This window comes from Monodelphis domestica, chromosome 1, assembly GCF_027887165.1.
Source record: "Monodelphis domestica isolate mMonDom1 chromosome 1, mMonDom1.pri, whole genome shotgun sequence".
NCBI classification, from domain to species: Eukaryota; Metazoa; Chordata; class Mammalia; order Didelphimorphia; family Didelphidae; genus Monodelphis; species Monodelphis domestica.
In genome coordinates this window covers 295,045,039-295,067,162 of record NC_077227.1, presented here as the reverse complement: position 1 = coordinate 295,067,162, position 22,124 = coordinate 295,045,039, and the positions used below count along the sequence as shown (strand labels likewise).

The window sequence follows — 22,124 nt, the reverse complement described above, 5'->3', positions numbered from 1 at the left end:
GGATGAGTTTAGATGGCAGAGTGTATCATGGAAGACAGTAATGACACTTCTATCTAAGGTCAGAAGTTTCCTTTGGATTTGAAAAGATTTCTCCATGCTCTGACTTATGCTAAAGATTTCTAGTGGCCATCTCTTTCCCTGCTTTTGGTTTCCCGCTTATTCATTATTTCTGATAAATATTTCTGATAAAATCCTGATAAAATTTCTGATAAACATTTCAGATAAAAATTTCTGATAAATATTTCTGATAAAATAATAATGATGGTAATAATAACTAGCATTTTTATATAGTTAGTTCTTGTCCTTCATAGTCCAAGAGAACCAAAATGACATCACTATGTCAGAATCAATGTTTCATATGTCCAACTTTGGCTGATCAAACCAATACAGGTAGCCTGTATGAACATTTGGATGGAGATGTCTCTAGCTACTGTAGTTCTGCTTTGTTCACAGAGCACAGCACTTGCTTTGATGTGGGTACACACTATGCAGCACAGTGAGTGTCTCCCATGTCTTGCAAGTGACACCAAAGTTTTTCAGGAAGTCTTTTAAAGTGTCTTTGTTTTGCTTCTTCTTACCTCTATGGGAGTGCTTATCTTGTGAGTTCACCATAAAACAGTCTTTTAGGCAAAAACCATGTTTGGCATTCAAAACATCAGAGTTGCACTTTTTGCAGAAGAGTTTGAATGCTTGGCAGTTTGACTTGAGAAAGGGCCTTAGTACCTTTTCTTGCCAGATGATTTTCAGAATCTTCCTAAGATGATTGAAATGTAAGTGATTCAGAGTCCTGCATGACTCTGGTACTTTATCCATGTTTCACAAGCAAACAATGAGGACAGCACAACAGATTCAGTTTGGTAGGCAGCCTAATACCTCTTTTCTCTCATACTTTCCTTTTGAACCTCACAAACACTAAGCTAGCTCTGATAAAATCTGTTGCCCAGAGAAGTTTATCAGTATTGTATGTCAGCTACATGACAGCCTGCTTACAGGGGTTCTGGAAAACTCTCATGCTTTCCCAGTCACGAATGGAGTGAGTAAGGGTTATGTGCTTGCTCCCATGCTTTTTAGCATGATGTTTTCAGCAATGTTGTTGGACACCTTCAAAATGAGGATGAAAATAGCATCAAGGTCAGATGATAAATTATTTAACTAGAAAAGGCTAAAACCAAGACTAAAATAAGAGAGTTGGTGTGCAAATCTTTGCTAGAAAGTACACTCACTGAAACCTCTGAGACTGAGAATTGACAAAGCAGGGACCAATTCTCTATCATTTGTGCTAATTTTGACCTGATGGTTTTAACACCAAGACAACAGAGGTTCTCCACCATCCATATGTGGAACCATCAGTTACAGCAAATGGAGAGATTCTAAATGCACTTACCTTGGCAGAATACTTCCTAGGGATGTACACATAGATAATGAAGTTGATGCACTCATTTATATAGGTATGAGGTCTGCAAAGTGCCTTACAAATATTATCTCATTTGATCATCATTCTGAGAGGTAGGTACTTTTTTTAAATCCCCATTTTATATCTGACAAAACTGAGGCAAACAAAGTTAGGTGATTTGCCTAGGATCACACAGTGTCTGAGGTGAGATCTGAACTAAGATCAATGTCCTGACTCTGGTCCAGTGATCTATCCACTGCACCACCTAAGGGATCAAGAAAGTAAGTCAAGAATAGTAAAAGAGAAAGAAGAGAGACAAGAAAAAATCAAGAAATGATAGTTTTAATATTAACACTAGGGGGAAGCTGGGTAGCTCAGTGGATTGAGAGTCATGCCTAGAGAGGGGAGGTCCTAGGTTCAAATCTGGCCTAAGACACTTCCCGGCTGTGTGACCCTGGGCAAGTCACTTGACCCCCATTGCCTAGCCCTTACCACTCTTCTGCCTTGGAGCCAATACACAGTATTGACTCCAAGATGGAAGGTAAGGGTTTTTTAAAAAAATATTAACACTATAATAATGGTACTTAAACTAGAAGTATTAATTAATAGGCAAATCATAGGTAAATTGCACATGGCCCTTCTGACTATTTCATACTCTTGATGTATCAAGAAAATAATTCAATTTCATCCACAGACTAACCTGAAATGGTTTCAGAAATGTTTCTTCCATGGCCAGTCTGCCATACTCAGTGAAAAGCTAATGAGGACATAAATAAAAATAAAAATATACATTAATATGTGCTTTGTCCATATTGGTGAACCAATGGCATGTGTGCCAGAGGGGACTTCTCCCTTCCCCCTCTCACCCACCACTCTTCCCAGAAGCTCAATGGGAGTGCTTCCTCCCTCCTCTTATCTCACATGCAGCATGAGGATTACAGTTTGGGCACTCAGTCACTAAAAGGTTCAAGGTCACTGTGCTAGGTTCTATTTTTTTGGTTTTCCCTTCTTCCCAGTTTTGTTTTAACACATAAATCACTCATTTTGTAAATATAATAATACAGTGGTACCTTGGTATTTATCATTAATTCATTCTAGAACACAGGTTGAGTACCAAAAAGGTCAAGTACCAAATAAATTTTCCCCATAAGGAATAATGTAAATTGAATTAATCCATCTCAGACACGCAGAAAATCCAGATTTATAAGGCATTATATGCATTAGTAGAGTTGTACTTTACTAAATAAACATTACTAATGCATAGACAAGAAAAACAATAATTAGATAAATAAAATGGTTTAAACTTCACTTTACCTGTATTGAGAGGAGTTCATAGCTTAAGGAGATGGTGGGGAAGAGAACTGTTATTGTCTGAAGAGGAGTCCCCTTCCATAATACCTGAAGGCGACTGATCATCTGGAGTGCTTTCTCTTTCTCTTTTCTGTCCCTTATCATCACTGAACCTTGCTTGAGATTCACTAAGTGTAAGCTTCACAGGACACCTATCTAGTGATGTTTGTTTTTGTCTGTTTCAAAATTCCTCTAATGAGGGGAATATTCTGGTCATCTAACAAATTTATAATTCTACTTATTAAAACGTTATCAGGATGATATTTTTTTAACAAAGTTTTGCCCTTCCGCCCATTTTGCATTTACTTCCATGATTAATGAAGTGGGGACATCCTCCTTTACCTTCTCCTCACCTGAAGAAAATTCCCCCATCCCTACTAGTGGCTGCTGCTCCTTTTGACGTTCCTGTAGCTCCTCAAAAGGTTAAGTTCATCTTTATGTTCTTTAACATTATAACATATTTGTTTCATTCTTATTTCATGAGCATTCTTTATTTCAGCTAGAATGGGCACACATTTCCCATGTTCACAACACCAACAAGTTCTAGCAAGTGTGGTTCAGTGCCAAGCAAATTTCAAATACTACAGCAATTTTTTTCTCATCAAAAAGCATTGAAAAGCATAGTTGACAAGTTATGAAACTATTGAGTGCCAAGGTTTGACTAAGTATATAGTACATAATTATCATACTTCTTTCTCATTCATAAATATATTTAATGCCCATACCCTAAGACCCAGAGACTTCATTCAATAATGAGTTTATATTCCAAGGAAGCCAACCACTAATAAAAAATCTCTCTATATATACTAAAATATTTATAGCAGAACTTGTGATAGCAAAGAATTAAAAAAATAAGGAGATACCTAGCTGTTAGGGAAGGGCTAATCAATTGTGATATATGAATGTGATGGAATATTATTGTGCTATAATAAATTATGAATTATAAATACAAAGAAAGGTCTAAATGAACTGATGCAAGTAAAGTAAGTAGAACCAATACACACAGTGACTATACCAATGAAAATGACAAGAAATACCAGAAAAAAAAAGTAAATTTAGCGGTTGCATGCTGAGAGCTAAGATGCAAAACAATAACAAATTAATTGCCTCAAAACAAAGGAAATCTGGCAGAATATGTCTCACTGGTGTAAGAGGAGAGAATGACCCAGGCAGCACAGCATCTGAGAGAACCAGCAGAACTTGGAACAGCCTAATATCCTGGGATTCCACCAGAGGCAAATGACTGAACTAGCTCATATTTTAATAGAAAACATCATCCTAATTAAGACTGAATAATATTTGGCATTTTCAAAATTGTGCCCAGCACTGTATCAGAACAGGTCATTTAGAGTCAGAACATTAGTAGCTTAGATAATAATAATAATAATAATAATAATAATAATAATAATAATAATAATAGCTAATAAGCAGTAGCCTCCTTTCCTTAGGCTCAGAGGAAGAGAACTAATCTTGTTAAAACCATTTTCATAACCTTGAAATATGGAGAGTATGTAGGTATTTTGCTATATTATTCTGATAAGTTTTAACAAAAACAGAATGTGATTGGGGGAAAAAATTAAACCTCTGTAATATGTTTCAACTTGGAGGGCTCAGAGAACTTGATATAATACAAAAAACACATATTTTTACCTGTAAGTGCTGAAGGTCATCTTCCTGGACATTCTGAGATAAGTTGTATACCTTAATTGAGAACAAAATTTAAAACTAGATGTTTTGAATATTTATTGTGTATTTTCTTGTTTGTTTACATAACAATATAACTCAAAATTGTCATCACGGCAGATCATGGGGTGATTTTTTTTGATGTGTCAAGTATGAGAATATGAGAAGATAGCTTCTATGCAATAACTGATAAAACATTTACTTATTCTGAGACAGGGGTGATAAAATGCTCTTCTTGATCCAATATAACCCAACCTAAATTAATGAGCAATCCACCAAGCACAAAAGGATAATATGTGTATATCAAAACACCACCACAAACCTCATGGAGAATTCTGTTGGGTTTTGAATATCATATAAAATTATTTCACCCAAATACTTCAAACTAATTTGAAGTCATGGAATGTCTGTATAAACCTTATACACTTTAAACAGTAGTTTATGACAATCATAAGCATGGACAGAGCATCACTCAAAAGATGTAACTTTAGAAATGGTAGAGAAAAAAGCCTACTTTGGGCTGAAGAAAGAGTTAGGCCTGGAAAATGAGAGTTGGCTACAGAGAGAACTGTACAAAGAAAAAGACCATCAAGGCCCATCACTACAGAAATGGTAAGTTTTGACCATGCAGATTCCCTACACATAGTCTAATTATCACTGTACTCCAAGTTAGGACCCACTATTCCCACAGATGTTTTGGGTATTTGTGGGACAATGTGCCCAGAATTGAGGAGGAAAAAATGTTTTTTAGCTCTTGTCATATCATTTTATATCATCAACAGTAAATTCTGTTGCTTTGACCTAATTGTGTCTATCGGTAGGATTGTTAAGGGAAACAAACCTTTAGGGGAGCTCACAGACTATAATTTCAAGATGGGCCAAGAATTCTGTGGCCTACCCAGTGCAAATACAACTTAGGAGACTCAGAGAATATAGAATGCTGTGGCTCAGAGTCAGAAAGGGCCTCAGACACTCACTATTATCATGGGCAATAACTTAACCTGTCTGCCTCAGTTTTCTCAGATGTAAAAAGACATAGTAATAGCACCTAATTCCCAGTGTTAACGAGAATAAAATGAAATTATATTTGCACAGACCTTTCCAAACTTTTATTATTTATGCTATTTATTTCTCTAAAACCTGTGTGAGTAGCTGTTACCCTTTGGAGAAGTGAGTCAGAGGGGATACAACAGTTGCATATACTATTTCATTAAATATGATAAAGTCTAATAGCCTCTAAGCAGAAAAAAAGCTTTTCGCTATAAAACACTAGCATCTTTTTTTAGTTAAGCCTCATTATCAATCATTTTAACTGTTCAAAATGAAACAGATTATAAAACAAAAAGTTAGGTCTTAATAAAGTGGTTGATTGGTGGGTGAACCAACCAATTTGTAAAAAAAAAACAAATATTATAAAAATTACAATCATTTAGCCATTGGCTTACAAAATAATATACATTTGGGAACCCACTGTGTTAGAAAATTTAAAGAAATACAATACAATGAATTTATTTCCTTAGTTACCTGTATTGAGCTGATCATAGTGCTAAGGGCAAATACAGTGGCTGAATCCCTCAGAGTTGATTGACTATCAAACGTCCCTTGAGTATCCATTAATAAGACCGCAACCTGGAACCATAAGCACAGCACATTATTATTATTTGTTGACTATTACAGGCAATGTAATCTAGTAGAAAAAGTCCTGGTTTGGGAGTCAAAGGACCTAGGTTGGAATCCTGACACTTTTTTCAAGGGACTCAGTTTCCTTATGTGTAAAACAAGAGGATGCTTAACAAACTTTCCTAGAGAATGTGAATGGCTGCATAGGTTAGTAGATAGAGAGCTGTCCTTAGGACAAGGAAGACCTGGGTTTAAATTCCACTTATACCACATTCTGCTTATGTGACCCTGAGAAAAATCACTTAAATTCACAGGGCTCTAGGCGACTCTATAAAACTGACGTTTGCCCTGCATTGGTGAAGTTTCCTCATCTAGGAATGCCCAAACTGAAACTTCAAGCTACCTGTTAGCCCCTCACATTACCCTGGCCAGAAGGGTGGGGCATGTGAAAAATGTCCTTGGAAGCTGTGGAGAGGGGGAACAGAGCAGCCTCTTCTAGCATTCCAGAGCATGTCAACAGAGCCCTACATCACTGAAATTTGGGTCTCATAATTATTATAATCATATTATGTGCTCCAGAAGGTAAAGTTCTTTGTATGGCTGTTAATTGTTACACGGTCCGTGCTTGCTGGTTAATAGTGTTCAATTATCAAAGACACTTAATAAAGCAATCACAGGAGGGTCTAGTAAACCTACTGATTATAAGCTAAACTGATTATATAACCTATATGATTATAGATCAACAATCCCTTGAGATTTCAGAAAGAAGGTTTAATTATCTTCTAGAAGCCATTCATTATTAAGAAGAAGAAATTTAATTAAGTAACTTTTAATCACTTTCAAGGATTCCGCTATACTAGTTTGATAAACTTTCACTGTATGATATAATAAGATAGAATAGGCATAGTATTAAAAGCCTTGGCAATGATGAAAGTGCCTAAATACCTCCCTTTACCTTGCCACATACTCTGGAGGTTATGACACGGGGATAGTAGGCCCCCAGTCTTGCAGTATCATAACCAAGTCACCTGAGAAGTAGAAAGGAGAAAGGTCGGGGAGTGACCCTGTCTGGGACCTCTGTTCTGAATATATGTTCTGAGTGCTTGAATCTGTTCATAACCTCTATTGAGCCATTCCTATGCTTTAAAAAATCTATAGAATCGAAAAATTGGACATCTTTGAACACACAAGCTGGATGTGCCTGAAGACCTCTTGTGTATTTTGTGCCCACAAAATAAAAGTCAGATCTTTAGCTTGAGATTTTGGTCCAGTTCTTTTTGTTTCTTTCAAACGGAGGTAGGCTACCTATAAATTCATGACAAGTGATCATTGTTATAAGCAAATATAACTTATTATCAAGAGATCAGTTTTATACCTTTTTGCCATCAGGTTTGTCAATTAGGAAGACTTCACTCCATATCTGAATTCCTGTGGTCTCTCTTTCAGATCCACCCCTCCAAGAAAAACCAGTCAGTGGTTCATCATAATCTCCAATCCAATCAATAGATACCTGAAAAGTAATTAAGTCAAATGAGTTGGAAATAGGTACTGTTTAACAATTTCTGCATAAACAAAATCCCAGTGCTTTTTATTATTCAATATGGCTTCTTCATCCTGGTAAAAATATAAACATATACAAACATGTATGTATGTCTATGCACATAAATGTAAATGCACACACATATCTACAGTAATGTGAAAAAACTGGCTCAGAAAAAAGGTTTTAGCGACAAGAAGAAAATTCATTCTAAACTTAAAAATAGAGTGAACTTTATAATTTCATCTAACTAAAGTGGTTCAAATAAGTAAAAAGTCTGTATTCTTTTTTTTTAAATATATTTTATTTGATCATTTCCAAGCATTATTCATTAAAGACATAGATCATTTTCTTTTCCTCCCCCCCACCCCCATAGCTGACGCTTAAATCCACTGGGCATTACATGTTTTCTTGATTTGAACCCATTGCTTTGTTGATAATATTTGCATTAGAGTGTTCATTTAGAGTCTCTCCTCTGTCATGTCCCCTCAACCGCTATATTCAGGCAGTTGCCTTTCCTCCGTGTTTCCACTCCCATAGTTTATCCTTTGCTTATTAATAGTGTTTTTTTCTCCTAGATCGCTGCAGATTGTTCAGGGACATTACACCGCCACTAATGGAGAAGTCCATTACGTTCAATTATACCACAGTGTATTAGTCTCTGTGTACAATGTTCTCCTGGTTCTGCTCCTCTCGCTCTGCATCACTTCCTGGAGGTTGTTCCAGTCTCCATGGAATTCCTCCACTTTATTATTCCTTTTAGCACAATAGTATTCCATCACCAACATATACCACAGTTTGTTCAGCCATTCCCCAATTGATGGGAAAACCCTCATTTTCCAGTTTTTGGCCACCACAAAGAGCGCAGCTATGAATATTTTTGTACAAGTCTTTTTGTCCATTATCTCTTTGGGGTACAGACCCAGCAGTGCTATGGCTGGAACAAAGGGTAGATATTCTTTTGTCGCCCTTTGGGCATAGTTCCAAATTGCCCTCCAGAATGGTTGGATCAGTTCACAACTCCACCAGCAATGAATTAATGTCCCAACTTTGCCACATCCCCTCCAGCATTCATTACTTTCCTTTGCTGTTATGTTAGCCAATCTGCTAGGTGTGAGGTGATACCTCAGAGTTGTTTTGATTTGCATCTCTCTGATTATAAGAGATTTAGAACACTTCTTCATGTGCTTGTTAATAGTTTTGATTTCTTTATCTGAGAACTGCCTATCCATGTCCCTTGCCCATTTATCAATTGGAGAATGGCTTGATTTTTTGTACAATTGATTTAGCTCTTTATAAATATGAGTAATTAAACTTTTGTCAGAGGTTTCTATGAAGATTTTTTCCCAATTTGTTGTTTCCCTTCTGATTTTAGTTACATTGGTTTTGTTTGTACAAAAGCTTTTTAGTTTGATGTAGTCAAAATTATTTATTTTACATTTTGTGATTCTTTCTATGTCTTGCTTGGTTTTAAAGCCTTTCCCCTCCCAAAGGCCTGACATGTATACTCTGTGTTTACCCAATTTACTTATGGTTTCCTTCTTTATGTTTAAGTCACTCACCCATTTTGAATTTATCTTGGTGTAGGGTGTGAGGTGTTGATCTATTCCTAGTCTCTCCCACACTGTCTTCCAATTTTCCCAGCAGTTTTTATCGAATAGTGGGTTTTTGTCCCAAAAGCTGGGATCTTTGGGTTTATCGTATACTGTCTTGCTGAGGTCACTTTCCCCCAGTCTATTCCACTGATCTTCCTTTCTGTTTCTGAGCCAGTACCAAATTGTTTTGATGACTGCTGCTTTGTAATATAGTTTTAGGTCAGGGACTGCAAGGCCCCCATCATATGTGGTTTTTTTTCATTATTTCCCTGGATATCCTTGATCTTTTGTTCTTCCAAATGAACTTTGTTATGGTTTTTTCTAAATCAGTGAAGAAGTATTTTGGTAGTTCAATGGGTATGGCACTAAATAGATAAATAAGTTTGGGTAGGATGGTCATTTTTATTATATTGGCTCGTCCTATCCATGAGCAGTTAATGTTTTTCCATTTGCTCAAGTCTAGTTTTAGTTGTGTGGCGAGTGTTTTGTAGTTGTGTTCATATAGTTCCTGTGTTTGTCTTGGGAGGTAGATTCCTAGGTATTTTATTTTGTCTAAGGTGATTTTGAATGGGATTTCTCTTTCTAGTTCTTGCTGCTGAGCTGTGTTGGAGATATATAGAAAAGCTGATGATTTATGTGGGTTTATTTTGTATCCTGCAACTTTGCTAAAGTTGTTGATTATTTCAATTAGCTTTTTGGTTGAATCTCTAGGATTCTTTAAGTAGACCATTATGTCATCTGCAAAGAGTGATAACTTGGTCTCCTCCTTGCCTATTTTGATGCCTTCAATTTCTTTTTCTTCTCTAATTGCTACTGCTAGTGTTTCTAGTACAATGTCAAATAGTAGAGGTGATAATGGGCATCCTTGTTTCACTCCTGATCTTATTGGGAATGCATCTAGTTTATCCCCATTGCAGATGATATTAGCTGATGGTTTTATTTTTTTTTTTGTTTCAGAAAACAGAAATATTTAATCCTTTTCTCCACAAACAAATTAGAACTTGCTTTATCCTCAAAGAATGGTTTTATATAACTAAGACTTGTTTCACAAAGTGTTCATAAAACTGGTATTGCAATGCAGGAGGTGGGAGCAAGGAGACTGGGGAAGGAAAAAAAATTTGCAAAAAAGCTACACCCCAGAACATATGATAATATGGGAATTCAAATTTTCCAATTTCAACTTATGACTTACCATTGAAAATAACTTATATCCCCATGTAACAAATGTTCTTTTATGGAGAGGTGCAACTAGGAAGAGAATCCTCCCTTCCCACCATCACTGCAGGAGCCCAAAACTTTCTCAATCAAACCCACCCACCCATAACACCTCATCCAGGGTGATTTCAGCACCACCCAGAAATTGCCCTTTTCTCCCTACACACTGTGCGACCAAATTCTCTTAAGCCCTGAACCTCAAAATTCCAAGTATCACTAGCTGATGGTTTTAGATATATACTGTTTATTATTTTTAGGAACTACCCTTCTATTCCTATGCTTTCTAGTGTTTTTAATAGGAATGGGTGTTGTATTTTATCAAATGCTTTTTCTGCATCTATTGAGATAATCATGTGGTTCTTGCTGGTTTGCTTGTTGATGTGGTCAATTATGTGGATGGTTTTCCTAATGTTGAACCAGCCCTGCATCCCTGGTATAAATCCTACTTGATCACGGTGAATGATCCTTCTGATCACTTGCTGGAGTCTTTTTGCTAGTATCCTATTTAAGATTTTTGCATCTATATTCATTAGGGAGATTGGTCTATAGTTTTCTTTCTCTGTTTTTGGCCTGCCTGGTTTTGGAATCAGTACCATGTTTGTGTCGTAAAAGGAGTTTGGTAGAACTCCCTCTTTGCTTATTATGTCAAATAGTTTGTATAGTATTGGGATTAACTGTTCTCTGAATGTTTGATAGAATTCACTGGTGAATCCATCAGGCCCTGCGGATTTTTTCTTAGGAAGTTCTTTGATGGCCTGTTGGATTTCATTTTCTGATATGGGATTATTTAAGAATTCTATTTCCTCTTCTCTTAGTCTAGGCAGTTTATATTTTGTATATATTCATCCATTTCTCCTAAATTGGTGTATTTATTGCCATATAATTGGGCAAAGTAATTTCTAATGATTGCCTTAATTTCCTCTTCATCGGAGGTGCTGTCCCTCTTTTCATCTTTAATGCTGTTAATTTGCTTTTCTTCCTTCCTTTTTTTAATTACATTCACCAGTACTTTGTCTATTTTGTTTGTTTTTTCAAAGTACCAGCTTCTTGTCTTATTTATTAAATCTATCACTTTCGATTTTATTAATTTCTCCCTTAATTTTTAGGATTTCTAGTTTGGTTTTCTGCTGAGGGGTTTTAATTTGATGGCTTTTGAGTTTTTTCATTTGCATTTCCAATTGATTGATCTCTGCTCTCCCTTGTTTGTTAATATAAGCATTCAGGGATATTAATTTACCTCTGATTACCACTTTGGCTGCATCCCAAAAGGTTTGAAAGAATGTCTCGCCATTGTCATTTTCCTCAATGAAATTATTAATTGTTTCTATGATTTCTTCTTTAACTAAATGGTTTTGGAGTATCATATTGTTTAATTTCCAATTGGTTTTAGATTTGGTTTCCCATGTACCATTACTAATCATTATTTTTATTGCCTTGTGATCTGATGAGGCTGCATTCATTATTTCTGCTTTTCTGCATTTGTGTGCTATGTTTCTGTGACCTAATGTATGGTCAATTTTTGTGAATGTGCCATGTGGTGCTGAGAAGAAGTTGTATTCCTTTTTATCCCTATTTATTTATCTCCATATGTCTATTAATTCTAATTTTTCTAAGATTTCATTCACTTCTTTTACCTCTTTCTTATTTATTTTTTGATTTGATTTATCTAAATTTGATAATGGTTGGTTCAAGTCTCCCACTAATATGGTTTTACTCTCTATTTCTTCCTTCAATTCTCCTAGTTTCTCCATTAGAAATTTGGGTGCTATATTATTTGGTGCATACATGTTGATTAATGATATTTCCTCATTGTCTAGAGTCCCTTTTAACAAAATATAATTACCTTCCCTATCCCTTTTGATCAGGTCTATTTTTGCTTTGGCTTTATCAGATATCATGATTACCACTCCTGCCTTCTTTCTATCAGTTGAGGCCCAGAAGGTCTTACTCCATCCTTTAATTCTGACCTTGTGGGTGTCAACCCACCTCATGTGTGTTTCTTGAAGACAACATATGGTAGGGTTTTGGATTCTAATCCATTCTGCTATTTGTCTACGTTTTATGGGTGAGTTCATCCCATTCACGTTCAAAGTTATTGTCATTTGTGGGCTCCCTGGCATTTTGATATCCTTCCCTAATTCTAACCTTTTCTTCTTCGGCTCTACCTTTTAGTCCAGTGATTTACTTTGAATCAGTCCCCCTTGTCCCCTCCCTTGATTTTTCCCTTTTTAGTCCCTCCCTTTTTGTTCCCTCCCCCACCCCCCCTCTCTTTCCCTCCCTTTTTGTTCTCCCTCTCCCCCTCCCCCCCTTGGTTTTCCCTTCTCCCTACCCTTGTTGGGTAAGATAGAATTCAAGATCCCAATGGATCTGGCTGTTTTTCCCTCTCAGAGTTGATTTCCCTGAGAGTAAGGTTTAAGTAAAACTTCTCTTCCCCTCCTTCTTATATGAGTTTTCTTCCCCTCCCCTTCCCATGTGAATCTTTGTGTGAGAAAGGTTATTCTATTTGGTCTTTCTTTTCCCCCTATTTACACATTACATTTTCCCCATGTGTTAGTATACATAGATTGATATAAATGTAGTCCTTATAGAAGAGAGTTTGAGTAAAAGAAGAAGATAACATTTTTCCCCTTTCCTTAATATTTACCTTTTCAGGTATTCCTTGCTCTTTGATTTTCAGTATCAAACATTCCACAGAGCTCTGGTCTTTTCTTTGCAAAAAGTTGGAAGTCTTCTATTTTGTTGAATGCCCATACTTTCCCTTGGAATTATATAGTCAGTTTTGCTGGGTAGCTGATTCTTGGTTGAAGACCCAGCTCTCTTGCCTTTCTGAAGATCATGTTCCATGCCTTACGATCATTCAGAGTGGAACTTGCAAGGTCTTGTGTGACCCTGATTGGCATTCCTTTATATCTAAATTGTCTTTTTCTGGCTTCCTGTAGGATTTTTTCTTTTGTTTGATAGCTTTGGAATTTGGCAATTACATTCCTGGGAGTTGTCTTTTGGGGGTTTAGTGTAGAACGTGTTCTGTGAGCTCTGTCAGTGGCTGTATTGCCCCCTTGTTCTAGAATCTCTGGGCAATTTTCTTTGATTATATCTTGTATCACGATGTCGAGTTTGTAGTTTATTTCTGGCTTTTCTGGAAGTCCAATTATTCTTAAATTATCTCTTCTCCCTCTATTTTCCAGATCTGTCACCTTGTTGGTGAGATATTTTATGGTCTCTTCTAATTTCTTGGTATTTTGGCTTTGCTTTATTAATTCTTGCTCTTTTACACAATCGTTGTCTTCCAGCTGCCTGGTTCTGGCCTTTAAAGCCTGGTTTTCCTTTTCACTTTGGTCAAACTGGTTTTGTAGATGCGTGAATTTCTTTTGCATTATTTCCCACTTTTCCTCCCAGAAGGCTTCCATCTTTTTGGTCATTTCTGATTCAAATTCTTCATGGGTTTGTGGAGAGTTTCCATTTCCTTTGGAAGGTTTTGGAGAATTTACTTGTGCATCGTCTTCTATCTCCTCTGTATTTTGTATTTTGGTTCCATAGAATGTGTCCAAAGTCGCCCCTTTCTTCTTATTTTTCTTGGGATTTTGGGGCTTCTGTGCTTCTGTGGAGTTTGCCATCTCTGAATGGGGAGGATTAGCTTTTCTTATCTCTGTCTGGTGTTCAGAGGCTTTAGTCCTGGGCAGATTATCGGTTCTATGAGCTTTCCCTGGGTTAAATTGAGTATGGGCAATGACTTTCACTGGAACTGGAATGGAAGGGTTGGACCAGGGGGCCACACTCTCCCCAGGTTCTCTCTGCTTCCCTGCTGCTAAGGTGCCCACTCTACTGGACTGGGTTGGGTTGCTTTCCGGAAGTTGCCTTCAGAATAGCTGGCTGTGAGGCTGTTTTGTCGGCCCTGAGGGTTGCTGTTGTTTCACAGGACCCTGCTCTCTGCTGAGGAAGGAGCTGCGGCTTCCGGGAGCTCCGAGGGCAGTGAGTTTCACTGATACGTGGATAGCAGGATCCAGCCCGTGAGGCTGTCTTGCCCGCCCTGAGGGTTGCTGTTGTTTCAGACGACCCTGCTCTCTGCGGGGGGAGCTCCGAGGGCAGTGACTTTCACTGGGACTTGGATAGAAGGCCCTGAGGGTTGTTGTTGTTTCAAAGGACCCTGCTCTCTGAGCGGGGCGGGGCTGCGGTTTCCCTGAGCCTTGGACTCTGAGCTCCTACCCCTTAGGTCCGAGTGATCTCGGGTTCTGGCTTTTGAGGGGGGCCGTACCTTTTCATCCAGGTCCAGGTCTAGGAGGAGGGTTCCCAGGGTCTATGCTGTTGATCGTTTTGAATTTCGGCGCCTTAGGAGCTTATAGTTTGAGATCGGTCGGGAAGGGTTTTTCGGAGATCTGAACTTTAGCTTTCTCTAAGCCGCCATCTTGACCGGAAGTCCCTGTATTGTTCTTTTTAAGAGATTTAGTTTTTATACTCCCATAATATGACTCCACACAACCACTCTTATGCCCAGCTCTTGATGACCCCATATGATTTTTTTGGGAAGGCCCCTACAGTGGTTTGCCATTTCCTTCTCCAGTTTTGCAGGTAGGGGTTAAGTAACTTATGCATGGTCACATGGCTAGTTAGATTTGAACTCTGGTCTTTCTGACTCTAGGCCTAGTGCTCTTATTCACTGCACCACCTAGCTGCCCAACTGCCCTTTTGTCCTATTACTTCCTGATACTAATCTACATTCCAGTCTGGTAGGTCTATTCACTTTACCATATGTTATATCCATTCTTACTCCTAATGCCTTTGCTTAAGCTCTTCTCCTTTTTCTTACATAGATACAACTCATCCTTCAAACCTTAGCTCTTGAAATTTTCACTGACCACTTCATTATTCACTGATTTTTTGCTTCTCTTGAATATATAATCTATAATTAATATCATACAATTTGATTACTTAATTACTCTAGAATTTTCCTTCCTTCCCTCCTTCCTTCCTTATTTCCTTCTGGACATGGCTAATACAGGGGTTTGTTTTGCATGAAAAACAGATTTGTAGTGGGAGGAGGAATAACAGATCTAACCCCATTCCCTTTTTTGACAGGTTGACTTAAGCTAGAATGTGAGGGGTCAGCTGTGGATAGGTTACCTAAATTTTTTTAACAATTTAATAAAGTATCTCATTATTCTCCAACTACGAAGAGAAGATTAGATTATAATGCAATCAAATGGACTCTGAAGACTTGGTAGTTGTAAAATTGAGATTTGAACTCTGGACTTCAATCCCCACAAGCCCTTGCTCCACTTCCCCAAAATGCTTTGTAATCTCACGGGAATTCTGAGGTGGGCGGAGATCGAGGAATGATTTAAGCTGGTGGCAAAGGTTTTTGGGTCTTTTTCTCTTTTTGGACTTCCATTTTGGAGCAGATGTGGCTCTTTCCATAATGTAGGTGAGGTCTTGTCTAGGCCTCTGGCCTAGGCACGTTTTTCTTATCCTGTATTTTCTTTTAATCCTTAATCCTTAATAAACCTCTAAAAAATATAATACTCCTTGCAGAGAGAAACTAATTTCTACCTGCCTCAGTCTCCCCTAAATTTTAATCTTTACAGTGTGCAATGTTAGCATGGCAGGGAGTCTCTAAAAGAATCCTCTAGGAATTTCTGTATATAGTCCTGTGCTATTTAACATTTTTTTACCTATGATATGGAAAAAGGCATAGATGATATACTCATCAAATTTTGGATGACACAAAGCTAGAGGAATAGCATACTGGATCCAAAAGGATCTTGACAGGCCTTGCTTGACAAGCATTAGGATAAATCTAATTAAATTAAATTCATTAAGGATAAATATAAAATCTTGAACTTGGGTGCTTTTCCAGGCACCATAAAAGAAAACTAGTACTTTATTAGAGTAAGTGCTATTTACATATGTAGAATACTGGTTCTGAAGTTAGAAGATCTGGGTTCAAAACCAACATCAGACATTTTGTGCTGAACTGTGTATATACATATGTGTATTTTTCCATCTTCTGATTAGTTCAGATGAGAATAAGGTTCAAGTGTCAGGTACTCCCCCACTCACTTTTCCTTGCTTATTTGTATAAATTTCTACTTGTGTAACTTGATTATGTGAGAAAATTTTTTTCCAGTCTTTCCTTGCTTCTTTTCACATGGTTCTTTGGTTTTAAGATATCTGTGCAGTTTTCTTTTTTTAACCTTTAACATTCTATCTTAGAATCAACATTTAGTATTGGTTCCAATGCAGAAAAGCAGTAAGGGGTAGGCAATTGGGTTAAGTCCAGGATCATAAAGGTAGTAAGTGTCTGAGGCCACATTCAAACCCAGGATCTTTCATCTCTAAGCTAGACTCTATCTAATGAGCCACTTAGCTGCTCTTGGTTTTCTTTTTAGGATCTTCTTTTGATCATGAAGTTCAAACAGACAAATGATTCTTTAAATTTTTTTATACTCAATCTCTTTTCTACATCAATTATTTTTGCTATGAAATACATCATATTTTCTTTGACTGTTTCAGTCTTTTGACTTTGTTTTAATATTTCTTCTTGTATCATGTAGTTATTAGCTTCTATTTGGTCCATTCTAATTTTTAAGAAGTTTGCTGCTTGGAAAAGGTTTTGTACCTCTTGTTCCAAGCTTCTTATTCTCTTTATACTTCTTTCCTCTATGGCTTTATAAAAATGTAAATATTTGCTTCATCTCTTCCAGGAATTCTGGTTGAGTTTGTACCCAGGCTGTTTTCCTCTGAGTCTTTGCTCATAGATGTTTTGGAGTAATTTTCTTGCATCTGTGTCGAGTATCCCTGCTGCCATAATAGCTTGTTACAATAGGATTGGGTTTTTTTGTTTATTTGTTTCCCATTCTTTCAGCCTATATCCTGACCCTAGTCTAGATGTTAGAGCTGGGCTCTACAGCACTTCTGGAGGGAAGTGTTGGTGCCTTTCTAGAGTTTTGAGTGTTGTGTTTTTCCAGTATCTTAGGAACAGACTGGGAATATACAAGCTTTTCAGTGTTCTCAAAATGTGTGAACCAGGACAAAGTCTGATTACTGACTCTTTCTTCTGATTTCTGCAAGTTCCTGACCTAGGTTCAGTCCTGAGCAACAGTACACTGTTTCTGGATTTCACCTCTATCAACCAGCTGAAAAGTTTTGTCATTCAGCAGAATCGAAGGCTACCTTTTGGTTTGGGATTTCTAAGCCGGCTTCTGAACTTCCTCCTTTCTCCATACTTGGACCAAGGCCTCTCTACTAGAGAATGCCATTCTCTGTCCTCTTTTCACTTTAACTTGCATTTGTGACCTGGAATGGGGTAGTGGGTAACAAATCTTCCAGTTCACTTTTCCCCATATTAGTGACACTGTAGGTGTTTTATGGTACCTCTTCTGGTCTAAGCTCTGGATGCTGGAGTACTCCACTAGCAGCATGTTCTTGGCCTGTCTGTCTCCCAGTACTGAAATGGATTTCATCTGATGCTTTTTCTATTTTAAAAAGTTGTGTAGGGATGCTCACAAAACTACTGCCTTTCACTCTGCCATTCCCCTCTGCTCAAATATTAGACATTAATTATTTTAAAGACATTTATTGGAAATGTGAACTTGGCAGTTTGCTCAACCTTCCTAGACTTCCGCTTCTATACCTGTAAAACAAGAAGAACAGTGTGGCACACTGACCCAAGAAATTACTCAGAGATAGAACTAGCCTACCCAACCTTATTGATAAATTAGTAGTCCTCTGGAGGCTAATCTCTGGAGACAGTAGCCAGTTTATCTATTGTGGCGGATCTCTCCATCTCTCTCTCTCTCTGCATCTCTCTTCTTTCCCTTATCCTCCTATACTTCCCCTAAACCTTCTAAGACAATTAAAATAAACTGGACAACTGATAAGTGACTATATACTGGTGCCAGCTGAACCACATGACATACCAGAAGGGACTCCTTTATCAGATATTTGCATTGTATTGTCTTATTCTGATATCTGTATACTGACTGAGCAACTCTGACCAATCTGATAGTTTAACATTAGTACTACATCCATCTGCTACCAGCAGCCTAGGACTCTAGGCTGATGAGGAATACTCAAACTTGTTATTAGTCAAACTGTTGACCAGGATTAGAAGTTTTTGGACTGAACACTTATATCCTAACAGTGGGGAACCCCTTTTTCTATGAGCATTTCAGGAAAACCTTTATCTTGTGTCATGTTTATTGTTGTCTGTAGATTCTGCTATGTTGGGGATTTCTTTCTTTTTTTTAAACCTTTAACATTCCTTCTTAGAATTAATATTAAGTTAAGGTTCCAAGACAGAAGAGTGGTAAAGGCTAGGCAAATGGGGTTAAGTGACTTGACCACGATTACACAGCTAGGAAGTAAGTGTCTGAGGCCATATTTGAACCCAGGGCTTCCCATTCTTAGTCCTGGCTTTCTGTCCAGTTAGCCACTTAGCTACCCCAACCTTAGAGGCTTCTAAAGAGAAGATATGCAAAGCCCACTAAGACTATTATTTAAAAAAATCAGAAAACGTGGAAAAAGATTAGTGAAATTTCATTACTGAAACAACTTTCTCAGTTGACATAGCTGGGGGAAAAAAAACCCTGAAAGATACTTTCTCTGTCATTTTAGCACTGGCCAGATGGGAGTTACATAGATGGAGGCAAACAAAGGAAAACTTATTCCTGGTTTGTAGATACTTATGAAATTATAAACTAATAATTAGGGACTAAATTTTTTAATGAAATATAATATTATTGTTGCTATAAATTTCTAAATTGATGTTTGAGGGTTTTTATAAATTATAAAATATATTAAAAAGAATATGGGGGGGAAGATGGGTAGCTCAGTGGATTGAGAGCCAGGCCTAGAGACAGGAGGTCCTAGGTTCAAATCTGGCCTCAGACACTTCCCAGCTTTGTGACCCTGGGCAAGTCACTTGACCCCCATTACCTAACCCTTACCACTCTTCTGCCTTGGAGCCAATACATAGTATTGACTCCAAGATGGAAAGTAAGGGCTTAAAAAAAAAAGAAAAAAGAAGGATATGAGACTGACATATAAATCTTTGAAACGGAGCTAAATGAAAGCAATAAATTCTATAATATGAGGTGCTGGGGGCAGCTGGGTAGCTCAGTGGATTGAGACCTAAGCCTAGAGACGGGAGGTTCTAGGTTGAAATCTGGCCTCAGACACTTCCCAGCTGTGTGACCCTGGGCAAGTCACTTGACCCCCATTGCCTAGCCCTTACCACTATTCTGCCTTGGAGCCAATGACTCCACGATGGAAGGTAAGGGTTTAAAAAAAACATATATATATATATATATATATATATATATATATATATATATATATATATATATATATATATATATATATGAGGTGCTAATAGCTAATGTCCCTAGGGGAAATTGAGATTTTGAATGATACCATTTGTGGTTATAAATACAGATTGATTTGATGTGAGTTTGTGCTAAAAATAATTTTTAATGTGAACTTATTTGAAGTGAGATAATTATAAAATTTGCCTTTCTATACAAAATAACCTTGATAGCTGTATTAATACAACATGCCTTAAAACTGCACAAATAAGAATTAAAAGTATAATTGATTTTCTATATGGGTTTTTTAATGCAATTAATAAAGGGTATCAAAATGACAGACTGATAAAGTGATTGTTTTATGCAAGATGATGTGGAAGTGGTATTCAACCAAACTGATAATGACTGACAACAAGTTCTGTATTAAAATGTTAAAATCCATAAGACTGTCTATGCCATTGTTAGGCTTCTAATTTTTCTTGTGTTGTGATTTTTAGAAAATCATCATTAAGGAATGCTGCTAATTAGAAAAATGATACCCAGGGGTAAAACAATTATATAATTGAAATATTGTCCCCCTTTTTGATTGAGACTTGTTAATGTTAAAACAAATTGTCAGGGAGGCAGAATCAAGATGGCGTCATAGAGGTAGCGAAAGTTGAGACCTCTGAAAACCCTCCTTACTGATTACAAACTAAAAGCTCCTAGGGGGCTGAAAATCAAACCTAACAACAAGACAGAACCACAGAACCTTCCTGCTAGGTTGAACTTAAAAGGTACGCCCCCAAAATCCTGGATTCAAGAACACTCAGGTTTAAGGGGAAGGAAGAAGGGAGGTCCTGGGACTCTTCCCCCACCTAGAGCACTAAGCCTCCAGAGGCAGCAGGAACCTCTGGCTGGGCAAAGGTGCTTATCTGGAGGGTGTATCTTGTGGGCAGGGCTGTGCCAGGCTCAGAGTGTCGAACACAGGTGATGGGGAAGGAGCTGGAGAGGGAGCGCAGAGCAGGCAGCCTGGTCACAGAGGCAAAGACCCTCCATATTGCTCCAGCCTTACAGGAGGTTTTAGCCTCAGAGCACATCCAGCCCAACCCAACTGAACTTAATCCCATCAAAAGTCTTCAGAGGTCAGGGAAGTCCAAGCTCCAACACACCTTCCCCATAGACTGCTGGACTTTAATCCAGTCAAAAGCCTCCAGAGGACAGGGAAGCTCAAAGTCCAACACTGTTTCCCCAGAGACTGCACTGAGAGTTCTTCTGTCAAAGCTCCAAGAGGGTAGATGACAGAAAACCCTAAAACCAAAAAAATGAGAAGAGCAAGAGCACAGACAAATACGGGGAGTAAGAAGGGGCAAATATGAGCAAACAACAGAAAAAAGAAGAAAGAAATTACAATAGACAACTTCTATACAGGCAACGAACAAAGAGCAAGCGGAACATGATGAGGGATTATCAAACTATAAATCAGAAATCCCAGCAAATTGGATGCAGGCTTTGGAAGAACTCAAAATGCAATTCAAAACACAATTAATACAGGATGAAGCCAACTTGGAAAAGAACTTAAGATGCAAGATAAGTCATCTGGAAACAGAAAATCGTGTCTTGAAAGCCAAAATTAACCAGCTTGAAAATGAGGCAAAGGAGATGAAAGATGAGGCAAAGAAGATGAAAGTTGAAGCAAAGGAGATGAGAGATGAGGCAAAGAGAATGAAAGATGACCTCCACACAAAAATTAGACCAGAAGGAGGATGACCAAAAAGCCAGGGATGAAATCCTGTCTTTAAGAACCAGAATACAACAACTAGAATTAAGTGTCCTAACAAGGCAGCAAGACACTATAAAACAAAACCAAAAGAATGAAAAAATTGAGGAAAATATGAAGCATCTCATTAACAAAACAGAAGATTTAGAAAATTGTTCCAGGAGAGACAATTTAAGAATCATTGGTCTACCAGAAGACCATGACAAAAGAAAACGCCTGGAAATCATACCAAAGAAAATTATTCAAGAAAAGTGCCCTGATATTCTAGAACAAGAGGGAAAAGTGGCGATTGAAAGATTCCACAGATGACCTCCTATACGTAATCCCCAACTGAAAACATCCAGGAATGTTATAGCCAAATTCAAGAACTATCAGATCAAAGAAAAAATATTACAGGCTGCCAAGAAGAAGTCATTCCAATACCATGGAACCACAGTGAGGATAACACAGGATCTGGCTGCATCTACACTGAATGACTGAAAGGCATGGAATATGATATTCCAGAAAGCAAGGGAAATAGGTCTACAACCAAGAATCAACTACTCAGCAAAACTGACTATATTTTTACAGGGGAAAGTATGGTCATTCAGCAAAAATAACAGAATTACAAGAATTTGTAAAGAAAAGACCAGACCTGAACAGGAAATTTGATGTCCAAGCACAGAAATCAAGA

General features: G+C 37.6%; 1 protein-coding gene across 8 annotated transcripts in view; it reads right to left on the bottom strand.

Annotated features, from left to right (window-relative positions):
- The window catches only part of ATL1 (atlastin GTPase 1), a 102,402-nt gene that overhangs the window by 45,712 nt on the left and 34,566 nt on the right, over nt 1–22,124 (bottom strand). For 4 of the 8 annotated variants that reach the window (XM_056821074.1, XM_056821077.1, XM_056821066.1 and 1 more), the window contains exons 3-6: nt 7,422–7,556; nt 5,951–6,055; nt 4,394–4,444; nt 2,094–2,150 (exon numbers count right to left, since the gene is read on the bottom strand). In XM_056821074.1, the coding sequence (XP_056677052.1) occupies nt 2,094–2,150; nt 4,394–4,444; nt 5,951–6,055; nt 7,422–7,556 (348 nt within the window). The remainder of the gene's footprint in view (nt 1–2,093; nt 2,151–4,393; nt 4,445–5,950; nt 6,056–7,421; nt 7,557–22,124) is intronic. The other 4 variants (XM_056821080.1, XM_056821087.1, XM_056821070.1 and 1 more) reach the window with 2 other exon arrangements.